General features: G+C 45.8%; 1 protein-coding gene across 2 annotated transcripts in view; it reads right to left on the bottom strand.

Annotated features, from left to right (window-relative positions):
• STK39 (serine/threonine kinase 39) overlaps window positions 1-12,912 on the bottom strand; it is a 604,781-nt gene that overhangs the window by 467,179 nt on the left and 124,690 nt on the right. For both annotated transcript variants that reach the window (XM_063933583.1, XM_063933584.1), the window contains exon 3: window positions 4,545-4,653. In XM_063933583.1, the coding sequence (XP_063789653.1) occupies window positions 4,545-4,653 (109 nt within the window). The remainder of the gene's footprint in view (window positions 1-4,544; window positions 4,654-12,912) is intronic.

Raw genomic sequence — 12,912 nt, 5'->3', positions numbered from 1 at the left:
CACGAGGAGATGCGACAGATGGTGGTTGTTGCCCGGGAGGAAACGGATGCCCCGGAGGATTCCACTGTTGGGTGGTGGTCGGTACCACCTTCTGAAGACAGGGACGATGCCACAGACGATCTGAAAGGCCAGGAGTGGGTGACTGTTGTCCCCGTGGAGGAAGAGTCCCCTTGGTGGCCAACGTCGAGCGACCGTGAGGAGATGCCACTCCCCCAGAGGATCCGCCGATGGAGGTCAGGAGGTAAGAAGAGGAACCAGGAGCTGGAGGTGGAAGGATGTGGGGTCACAGCCCGTCCGGGCTGGGCCCTCGAACACAACCTCGCCGGAGGGACCTCGGAATTCCCTGACCCGCGGACAAGGGACGTCGTGAGGAACTTTGTAGGGACTACAAAGGAAAAAGGGGGGGGAAATGTAGAGATGTGCCCTGTGGGCACATCAGTGGTGCTGTCCCTGGCTGGGGACAGCGCTGGGGCAGCTTGTCTGTCCCCAGCGCTGGGTGCGTGGCGGCGGCGGGTGTCCGGTGCAGGGATTACCCTTTTCCCTGCACCGGACCGGAGGCTGCGGAGAGGTTTAAATGTTGGCGCCCTCCGGGAGCCAATCGCGGCTCCCGGAGCGGCGGCCAATCAGAGAGGGGCGTGGCGAGCCAATCGGCGCTCGCCGCGTCATAGGCCCCGCCCCCGGCGTCTGACGTCAGACGCCGGGCGGGAGCCGAAGAGGTGCAGAAGCGCGCCGAAGAGTGGGAGAGAAGCGGCCGGGACCCGGAGTGAGAAGACCGCGCGGGTGAGCGGAGGAGACGCCGCGAGGAGAAGAAGAAGACGGCCGTGGAAAGAGGAGCTCCGGTGGCCGCTGAAGAGGCCGGAAGACGTCGGGCTCCTGCAAGAAGATGTCCAGCGGCGGCTGGACGCGGAGGAGCGGAGGCGACGCCGCTGGCCAGGACGAGTCAGCGGCAGAAGAGGGCGCTGGAGATCCCTGGAGCAGGTGAGGCCTCAGTGAGGCAACTTTCACCCCCTCCCTTGACCACCAGGGACGGGCATTAGGCCCGGGGGCACAATTCAGGCACTAGGCCTGTGGCGCAGGTAGGAGGTTTAAGTCACCATTGGATTTGGTGGTTTGGGCATTAGGCCCAAGCCACCCCAACAGCACAGTAGGCGGGCATTAGGCCCGAGGGGCATATCAGGCAATAGGCCTGTGGGGCATTAGAGGGCATTAGGCCCTAGTGTATTCTGGCCGATTAGGTAAGCATAAGGTGACGCTGGGTACTAGGCCCAGGTCACCCCACGAGTGACAAGTTAGGCGGGCGCTAGGCCCGTGGGTGAAATCAGTCCTCCGGCCTGTGCGCAGTCAGGGGGCGCTAGGCCCAGTGGATAAGTGCCCCCGAGGTGAATAAAGGTGGCACTGGGCACTAGGCCCAGGCCACCCTGAGGTGTTCAGGTAGGCAGGTCCGCTTGACCTGAGCCCTATAGAAGGAAGTGTACAGGAGGTGGGCAGGCTGTGTGGCGCCCACCCCCTTCCAGCGGCAGGTAGGGATTTAAAGGGACAGCACCATGTGATCTTGTATTCAGATATTGTGATGTATGTTGTTACCGTGCAGGGCAAAGTGTCTGTTTGTTTTAAGTTTGTGCATAGTTGTGTTGCACCACTCACACAAGCTAGTTTGAGGGCTCTGTTTATGTAGCTAGTGTAGCGGACGCACACTAGGGTAGTTCTAGGCCCTGCACGGCTGTTTCTCTCTTTGCCTCCTTACAGGGACCTGTAAGTGGAGAAGATCGGAGTACAAAACGTAGGACGGTGAGTAACATCTGTCTGTGTGTTCCTTCTGTGTGTCCCTATCTGTCTCCCTTCCTTCAGGGCGAACGGTGAGCCTTGCACGCCGGTGCAAGGTAGAATTTCCACCTGGTGCGAGAGTGCCAATAGGTGAAATTCGGGCTCTGAGGCGGACGCCTGGGATGACCCTCACCTAGCCCGAAAGCACTATTTTTCTCGGGGTCGGAGGGCGTTTCGGTCCACAGTTAGGAGGACGGCACTCAGCAATCTTCTTCCTCCTAGGTCGTCGTGTCCGGGTCCGACGGAAGATTGCCAGGTCCGTTGAAGGTTCCGGTACCTGAAGGTGAGAGAGAGCGGCGCCTGGTGAGTACCGAAAATACACCTGCACGGCAGCAGGCACCACCACACGCAGCCGCACCTCTTACAACAACATAGGTGTTCATACTGTATGCATTTCCACTTGTGGTTTGCGCTTGTGTTTGCTAGCCATAACTCGCAGGGCTGCAGAAGCTAATAGCCTAAATAATTTTTTTCCAACCATAAGACAACAGAATCATGAAAACAAAATAGATTCATATCACCTTATTATCAACTGATCTAAATTATTTTAAGATAAAAAAAGATTTCACCTTCTTTAAAATGTGCAAACCAACTGATATATTGGGGTATATTTACTAAGCTCCCGATTTTGAACGATTTGGTGTTTTTTCATCAAAGTGTCATCTCGGGAATTTACTAAACTCAATTCTCGGCAGTGATGAGGGCATTCGTATTTTTTTTTAAGTTAAAGAAAAAAAATACGAATGAATACACCATCGGTCAAACACGCCTGTTATTTTATACAACTCGGTAATTTACTAAATATTCACAATCACTGCCGGCAATAGCCAAACACTGCCGTGAAAAAATCCAAATCGTAGAAAAAAGCAGTTTTCAAATAGACCTGCTTTTTTTTAGACCTGCTTTTTTTTTTCTGTGAGATCCGTGCATGTTTATCAGTGGGAAGGTGTGTGAAAGAGTTAAAAATCAGGAAAAAAAATTGCGTGGGGTCCCCCCTTCTAAGTATAACCAGCCTCGGGCTCTTTGAGCCGGTCCTGGTTGTAAAAATACAAGAGTGACCCCAATTAACCTTGCAGACTACCGCAGACCGCAAAGTTCCCACCATTGGATACAATGGAGCGCTTATGCGCTACATTGTATCTACAGTGCGCAGCCTGACTGACAGCTCAGGAGCGCACAGCCAATCAGGAGAGTGCCATGACGTGGCGCTCCCAGATTGGCTGAAGGGACCCTCTTTGACAGCAGTCACGGGGGGTCCCGCCAGTCGGGAAAAGGGGATCCATGTGTAAACATGGATCCCCTTTCAGTGCGTGGTTCGGGTATTCCGTTTTTTTATTTTACCAAGTCCCTGGATTACAAACTTAAAGAAGAGGACCGATCTACACAGGATTGTTTGTGAGTATAATTTTTATTTACAGGTACCCCGTGGATTCTACTGGAGAAGAGGACCGACTGCTTCGTGTCAACATAGGTAAGTATGTATGTATGTAAGTGTGCATGTATGTTTAATAAAATTGTACTATCACGGTGTGTGTGTTTTGTTTTTATTTGGGTATTTTTTTTGTCGTAGAACTACAGGTACCAGCGGGTCCGTTTCCCCCCCGCATGCTGGTACTTGTGGTTCTCCAAGTACCAGCTTGCGGGGAAGGCTTGCTGGGACTTGTAGTTCTGCTACAAAAAACAATATTCTTTTTTTTACACAAAAGGCTATCAGCCTCCCATCCACCGCCCTTGGATGGGGTGGACAGCCTCGGGCTTCACCCCTGGCCCTTAGGTGGCTGGAGGGGGGGACCCCTTGATTTAAGGGGTCCCCACTCCTCCAGGGTACCCTGGCCAGGGGTGACTAGTTGGTGATTTAATGCCAGGGCCGCAGGGACCAATATAAAAGTGTCCCCCGGCTGTGGCATTATCTCTCTGACTAGTGGAGCCCGGTGCTGGTGTTAAAAATACGGGGGACCCCTACGTCTTTTGTCACCCGTATTTTTTGCACCAGGACCAGGCGCAGAGCCCAGTGCTTGCTGTTAAAATATGGGGGAACCCCTGTCAATTTTCCCCCCGTATTTTTACAACCAGGACCGGCTCAAAGAGCCCGAGGCTGGTTATGCTTAGGAGGGGGGACCATACACAATTTATTTCTGGATTTTTAACACTTTAAGCACTTTTATTAAGGTACACAATGAAGCCCTGCACGGATCTCACAGATCCGGATGGGATTCATTTTGTTAAGTTCGGCAGTGTTTTACTAATCACTCCCGTAAAACACTGGCCGAAATTACGAATGACATCGACATCAGAAAACACGAAAATGCAGAATACGACAGCATAGTAAATGAGGCGTAAAAAATTCAAAAAGTTGCAAATTCACACATTCGATGTAATTCGTGTTTAATCTCCCTCCAAATCCCGACAATTATGAATCTTAGTAAATTTACCCCATTATCTGAAATGTCATAATACTGTAGCTTGCCTTTGATTGATAGGTCTAAAGAAATCTAATGCTGTGGCTATTCCGGCTTTATGAAATGCTCTGCAGATGAAATGAATAGTTCAGAGACTACTGTACAAAACGTGAAATTCCTAAAACATGAGAAAAAACCCAATGCATACAACTAACTATACACTCATAATAGTAAAATAAAACGAAGGTTTTGCAACAAAATGATGCTGTTATGCTACAGTATCTGAGAAATAAGTGGTAACAAGAATTAAGCCGACATTACCTCCGCTCAGTAATTTCATAACCAGCCACAGCTCCTCCTTCACCACAAATGAGGTATAATAAGTCACGACATTGGGATGACTGCACTGGCTCATGGCTTGTATTTCTTTCTGAAAAGTAACATATTGTTGTGATTAGTCATGTGTGGTGATCAATAGAGTAAATAGATGGGTAGTCATCACTAAGAGACACAACAAGGTCTAACACTTACCTCTTCAGTGCACACGTATGCTACCCACACTAATAGGATTATCAGTATTTCAAAGCACCAACTCCACACTGGTCATAAGAATGATTAGAGTGCTAATTAACCAAGGGTCAAAGTATAAACACTCCACTGAGAAGCTTAAAACAAAAAGGGAATCTTGAGCGATGCAAAATGAAAGCCAGCAGTGCATGTGCCCCCCTGTGAAATTACACCCTTATTATTGTGCAGCTGCACTCTTTTATATGGGTAAGCACAAGGATTAGTGTCTAAAAATGATTCTGACTGTGTATGTGTAAAATTGTGCTCCATCTGACTGACGCAAGGATTTTGGTGAGAATTGAGGCGTCCCTAGCTGAATACAGGCTACAACAAAAATAAGTTGAGTGCTATGGGAGACTTTATGTAATTTCAGCTGAGGTGGGTGGTCACAGAGTTTCCACACAGTCAATGCTGGCCAATATATCCAGACAGTATCCAGATGAGAGGTTGACAGTCAAGAGGTCAACACCAAATGGTCAACATGTATATGGTGAGTATGGTCAAAAGGTCAACAGGTTCAAATTGTCTACATTACAATGGACGACATGAGTTTAATAAAAACAAAAACTTTTTTCACCTATTTTATACTTTACCATCCACGTGGACTACAACTGGGAACATTAACGCGTGCCGAGCTCCGGGGTAGTGGAGCGAGGTACCTTGCCCGAAGCATGCAAGCAAAAGGAGCCATGCGAGTTGGCATGGTACACTAATTGGGGTTACACATGCTGATAGGCAAATTTAAAAAATAAAATGAAAACCCTGTGTCGACTTTTTCATGTGTCGACCTTAAGAACCTGTTGACCTTTTGACAATGCTAACCTTGTGCATGTCGATCATTTGATGTCGACCTAGACACTGTCGACCTATTATACCTTAACCTTTTAGACACCATTCAGGCACATTGTGTGCATTTTATACAAATACCAATGCAATTATAACATTGCACCATAACAAACTGACACATTACACATGGACAGCATGGTGGTGTAGTGATCAGATCTAGTGCTTTACAGCACTGAGGTCAAGGGTTCGATTCCAGCAAGGGCCGTACTGTGCGCAGTTTGTATGCACATCCAGTATTTGCGCAAGTTTTTGCCGGGTGCTCTGGTTTTCTCCCACAATCCAAAAAATCATACTAGCAGGTTTATTGGCTCCTGGGACAAAATGTCCCTAGTGTGTATGTGTGTACATGTCATAGGTAATATATAGTGTAAGAATAAATATATATATATATAGACATACACACTGTATATATAGTAGCATAGGAATCCGGCACACAGACAGACTTCAAAAGTAGACTCAGAAGCCAATATAACCTTCACTGTTTTGGAATTTAAGCCGTCTCCAGGAAGAATAGTAGAAAACAATAATCTTCCTGAAGACGGATTAAATTACAAAATGTTGAAGGTCATATTGGCTTCTGAATCTACTTTTTAAGTTTGTCTGAGTGGCGCATTCCTATGCTACTATTTATTATTTGTGCAATGCACCACGGCCTATACCTTTTTTGCTATTGGAGTGCTGTTCCTTTTGGAGTGTGTATATATATATATATATATATATGGGTTGGGTATGGGAGACCGGAGTTTGGGATCCCGCCGGTCACCATACCGACGCTGGGATCCCAGGGTTTGGGGAGGGGCGCAGTATGGTGACCGGTGGGATCCCAAACGCTATATGATTGTGGACACCCACGAGTGGGAATAGACCCTGTTGGTTGGCCTGCCGACGGTTGGGAATTTGAGGGGTCGGGATGCAGGCGTCGGTATTGTGACCGGTGGCCTTCTGACCGTCGGTCACATATCTACATCCCAAATATCAGGGGTCAGGGAACTTTTTTACCTTTTACCCCAAAATATAAATATATATATAATAGATACGACGATGTTACCCCCTTGATTTGAAAGGAAGGAAATCATATATTATTGTGCATATATACTGGTTATCACTGTTTATATGGCACTTCTGAGATAGTGTGTGTATGTATGTATGTATGTGTGTATATACGGGTGGTATTCATGTGACCGGCGGTCAGTAAGCTGACCGGCGGTCAGGAGACCGCCGGTCAACCATACTACACCCGTATATATATATTTATTTATTTTCGCCATTTTTTTGGGCAATGAATAGGTTCATTAACACTTTCTCCCCAAAACACCAGAATGAATGTAAGAAAGATGGATGAGGGGGGAAGGGGGTGGGGGGGTGCACGACTTTTAGGAGACAGATGGTCACATCCTCACCTCAGTGGTGTCAGTGGGAATTTCCCACTTTTATGTGGGCCACTGTCCGATCCTGCGCAACTCCGTCACCGGTCAGCCACAGAATACTTCAAGTTCTGTGTATGGGTTGGAGGACCGCGGGCGGGAAGACAGGACAGCGCAGCAGGACGGGCAGGCATGAGGGAGCAGGAACAGAGCACAGGGCGGCCAGAAGCACAGCGCAGGGCGGGCAGGAGGGAGCGCGGTGTGACATCAGCACGTCAAATCGCGAACCGGCCGGTGCTGGACAGAGCTGTGTCTCGGCAGCGCGACCGTCCATTACCCCCAGGAATTTAATTTTTACCCCATTTGGGGTCATTTACCCCTGTTCCCTGACCACTACTATATATATATATATATATATATATATATATAATCAATAAAGATGAAACAAGCGCCTCCTAGTGTGGTAACTTTCTGTTGTTAAGGTAACACATACAACACTCATATAGATATTATGCGTATTATGCTCAGGCTCAGGCCGGATCGTGGTACGGGCGGTAGTGGCAGACAACAAGCAAACAGCGGGAAGCTTGAAGACATGTCACATTAGAACTGAAGACCTAAGCCAGTAGCATCAAGGCTGGCTGATGCAGCAAGAAGATTATCTTTACCATTGCCATCCAGTGCAATAGTTTATTATCCAGAGGACCGTAAGACTGCTAATTGTGATATGCTTGATTGACTCCGCTATCTGGTATGCATAATATCTATATGTGTGTTGTGTGTGTTACCAAAAACAACAGAAAGTTACCACACTAGGAGGCGCTTGTTTCATCTTTATTGATTCCAGATTTTGTTGCCTCTAACCCAGCTGCATTTTGAGAAACTGAGCAGTCGTCCATAGAAAGACCCTTGGAGCAGAGTGTGACGATAACAGATACAAACTATTATTCATTTAACGACTCACTGAGAAAGACCTTGGAGGGAAGGAGAAGTTGCGCACTGACTCAACATTGTTTACCATATATATATATATATATATATAATAATGTGTAATATGTGTGCACTATATAAATACCTGTTAATAAATAATAAATAAATGCATGGGTGGGTCACATTAAACGTGGAGACAGCGAAGGAAGGTGAAGCAACATCTTTACAGTTGTCGGCATTCATATCTCAGCACAAAATATTGCACAAAGCACTAAGACGCGGGGGTCAGTGGATCTTCAAAAGCTGGTAGACTAATGCTCACAACAGCATGCCAGGATATATTACAGCTAATGAGCCAAAAGTTCCCTAACGCCGGTCCACAATATCATATGTAGTGGTAGTGGATAATGTAAAGTGGTGAAGATCGTGATCTGTTCTCCCTTCCATATTAATGCTTAATATAAAATGAAGTAATGATTGTGATGTGAAGTCTCTTCCAGTTCTGCAGCTGGCTGTCACGCCTATTTAAGATTTGAGGGTAATCATTTTACACATGAATCCTAGATTTTGGATGCCATTCAAGGTTTTCTTGTGGTCCTTCAAATGAGACTCCAAATCAAGGTCCACTATGTGTCTACATCCAGTGTTTGTCTTGGCAGCCCAATCAATGATGTGACAGAACAAGGGACATCTCTTGGCAGGCGCTCAAGTTCTTATTTCCCATCATATTAAACTGCAGAGGTTGGAAATTCTCACTGCTAAGATATCCAGATACAGATGTACTTATGGTCTTGCTTCAAAATGAAAAAGAAACAATCATGAAATGAAAAACTAATCATGCGTAAATCAAAAGAAAGACTTTTTTAGTTGGTCTCAATTAATTTGGAAAATATAAAAAAATTATTATTTAGTTTTTTTTTCCGTTTTCATGAAAATTTGACTCCTATTGCTGAAACAATAAAATGAATGATGGCTCTATGATGCAAGTCAACCAAAAACATGCTAGTAAAGGTCCATTATGCACTGGCATCATAATACACGCTTTACTAGCTTTATTGACACCAGTGAGAGCACATAAATGGGAATAGGAATAGAAATCATTGAATTCAATGACCCCATACATAGTAACACTTCTGTTTATGTTCAAGAGCTTTTCATTTTGAATTTAATTGCATTTACTGAAAGTAAGCACATTAGAGTGAATGGAGTGCCATTTGTTGACCCTCCCTCACCTAAAATGCAAGTGCTTCTAACAACATGTACAATGATGTCACTGGTATTTAACGCAGTGTATAACTGGGCTCAAGACCAAAACTTTGTTTTACAGTATAACATTTTGGATGACTTCTGTTCATTTATACACCATTCAAGAGGTACATTTTGTAAAGATGGCCAACTAGGCATTAGGAAAGTACCGTAGTGATGTCCCAATTCCAAATGTTGAAAGATATTTATTTTTGTTCCCCTGCCATATGGCAACAAAAACATTTCCAGGGGTAATATCTAACTTTACCAGATGATATAAATACATAACTGGAAAACACAGGATGAAGTAAAAAGAAAAATAAGCAATGTATTTAGTGAAAACTACAAAGGGGCTGTTATGCACACCAGTGCCTGCAGGAAAGTACTGGTGTTTGAACTGTTATGCAAAACAAATGGACTCACAGACAAACTGGGGAATATGACATAACGTACACAGAAGGTGATAGGGTAACAAAATACACACACAGTGAACAGAGAAGCCCAGAGGCTAAGGAACTGGGTCGCTCCCTTGTATTAGAACTGCTCAGATGTAAAAAGCAAGATGTTGTGTTTTAATACGTAGAGAACCCGAAATGCTGTTGCTAAGGGCAACAGCAAAACCCTAAAGGGTTACCAACGGGTGTGGCAGTAAACTCCTTGGTCAGAGATGGAATGATAGACACAAGGAGAGCCTCCACAATCCTGATTCTCACTTGCAGTGCACAGGTTTAAGCTTACTGCCACTAAACTGACCCCTGACACCTAGCACAGTGAGACAGGATTAGACAGGCAAGTGTTAGAATACAGCCGCAAACTTGCTAAGTTCACAGAGTAATAACAGAACCCCAGCAAGCTAAACGACTGACTCCAGTCTTACTGCTAGGTCTGGATTGGCAGAGTGTAATACCAAATCCCCAGGCCTATTTGCAGTAAGCAACAAACAAATACAAAGCTACACAGTACTGGCTAACTTTCATGAACTGACTAACCAACAGAGATTCAGCAGCATCTGCTTACTCTGAAAAGAGGCCTTATAAAGCAGGTGCTGTCCACGCCCCACTCAGACCTCACAGACTGTGAGCACAAAAACCAGCACCGGATCCCCTGCCGTGCACAGAGCCTATAACCACTGCACAGCAAAAGACCCGAACCGGAGTATCAGCTGCGCTCAGGTTACTCCACTAGCACTTGTCTCCCGGTTGCCATGACGACGTGGCAGCACAGGGCAGGAGACCCTAACAGGGGCTCACACAAACCAATAAAATCCAGTCATCTGATGATAGAATACCTCATTAAATAATTATTTTTTTCCACCATAAAATGGTGTCTTAAAGGTAATTTAACCTCATTTTAGAATGTACTGTATAAGAGTAAAATACTTTATTAATTAGATTTTATTGTTTTATAATGTATTTTCAGTATTGTGTGCAGCACTGTACCTCACTATGGGGTATATTCAATTAAGGTCGGATGCATTCCGACATGCATTTGTCGGAATGGATTCGACAAGGGCTATTCAATGCCCATCTCAATTCGACTTTAAAAAAGTCGAATTGAGATGAGGGTTCGGAGAGGGGGGAGAGTGGGGAGAGGCGCGGGCAGACGGGGGAGAGGTGCGGGCAGACGGGGGACAGCAGCGCTGCAGGAGGATGTGGCACAGCCGCCAGACCTCACGGTAGTGTCCGCCCTTCTCCAGCAAGCGGGACCTCACTTGCTGGAGCCGGTTGGACGCTGCCGTGAGTGGCGGCTATGACACATGCTCCTGCAGAGCTGTGCTGTAGCGCTGCTGTCCCCTGTCTGCCCGCGGCTCCCCCCGTCTGCCCGCAGCTCTCCCCCCTCTTCTCCTCTCAGGTCCCTCATCTCAGATTGACTTTTTTTTAAGTCGAACAGAGATGGTCGGAAACGGGGCCAACACCTGTTGAATTTGGCCCCAATTCCCTCAGAAGTACGCAAATCAGCAGCTATACCGCCAATTGACGTACTATTCAACAAGTCGAATTCCCCCGACTTGTCGAATAAAAATGCTCGGGGCTGAATAGGTCGGAACCCCTTCCGACCTGAAAAAGTCGAAAACTGCCGTCTTTTCGACAAGACGGCAGTTTCGACCTTAATCGAATATACCCCTATAACCTCTAAAGTGTGGGTTTATAGAAGTGGAGATGTTGCCCACAGCAACCAATTCGATTTTAGCTATTATCTTCTAGAAGGTGCTATATAAATGATAAGCAGGATCTGATTGGTTGCTAGGGGCAACATCTCCACTTTTATAAACCCGCACCTTAGTAAATATACCCCTAGATGTTAAATTAACTGTTACTATCCATGAAAGAGATCTATCAGTGATTACAAGCAAATGTGAATTATTCTAATGGGCCATATTAGATTATAAAGCTTCATTACATTTTAATTCATTAATTGAGTTAACATATACTTCATGTAAAAGTTTGTTCTCGACTGTCTCAACAATTATTCCAAGTAAAGATGATGATTTGTGTTAGTTAATGTCTGAGTGATCAGCGTTGCTTCTAACAGAACACTGATTCGTACTGTAACATACTGCTCTGTAAAACCTCGTTTATACATTTTATATTATAAGCTGTAAGAAAACAGCCTTTTTTTGTATAAACTTTTAGTCACACATGTTTACACATTTGATAAACATTCCCATACTTCCCTGTCATCTGGTACTAAACAGGGATTGGGACTACTGACAGGATTGGTTGTAAGATTACAACCAATTGTGAGCAATTTCTAAGAATATACATCCTGTAAAATTCACTATACAATACAACATGCGCTCAACTTCCGCCAGTAATTGTGGGGAAATATATCAGTGCCGCTCACCCTGAGCAAGTTGCATGAAGAAGGCCTGTTAAAATGCAAATTTCTGCAATGCATTTGTATCCTACTCTAATGGGTATATGCAATTAGCGGCGAATCACGGCAATTTTTCGGCCGTTTTTTAATTCGACACAATTCGACTGTCGAATTCCGGCAAGTGGGTGCCGAAATTCAACATATTCAATAAAAAACGGATTCGACAGTCCCGCTGTCGAAAAACGGCCGATTTGACGGATTTTGATCCGATTTTTAAAAAACGGGAAAAAACGGTAAAAAACCCGAAAAAAAATGGCGTGGGGTCCCCCCTCCAAAGCATAACCAGCCTCGGGCTCTTCGAGACGGTCCTGGTTCTAAAAATCCGGGGGGGAAACTGACAGGGGATCCCCCGTATTTTTAAAACCAGGTACACGTGGATCACAAAAAATCACAGGTACACGTGGATTCTACTTGGACAAGTGGACAGAGGTCGGCGTGTGAACATAGGTAAGTATGTGTGTGTCGACATGTGTGTAATAAAGTTTTACTATCACGGTGTGCGTGTCCTGTTTTTATTTGGGTATTTTTTTTCCAGTAGAACTACAGGTACCAGCGGGCCCGTTTTTATCCCGCATGCTGGTACTTGTGGTTCTCCAAGTAACAGCTTGCGGGGAGGCTTGCTGGGACTTGTAGTACTACTGGAAAAAACAATATTCTTACACTTTTCTCAAGGCTATCAGCCCCCCATCCGCAGCCCTTGGATGGGGGGGACAGCCTCGGGCTTCACCCCTGGCCCTTGGGTGGCTGGGGGGGACCCCTTGATTGAAGGGGTCCCCACTCCCCCAGGGTACCCTGGCCAGGGGTGACTAGTTGGATATTTAATGACACGGCCGCAGGGCGCTGTATAAAAGTGACCCCCG

Source organism: Pseudophryne corroboree, chromosome 7 (assembly GCF_028390025.1).
Source record: "Pseudophryne corroboree isolate aPseCor3 chromosome 7, aPseCor3.hap2, whole genome shotgun sequence".
Classification (NCBI taxonomy): Eukaryota; Metazoa; Chordata; class Amphibia; order Anura; family Myobatrachidae; genus Pseudophryne; species Pseudophryne corroboree.
This window is presented reverse-complemented; position numbering and strand designations above follow the sequence as displayed.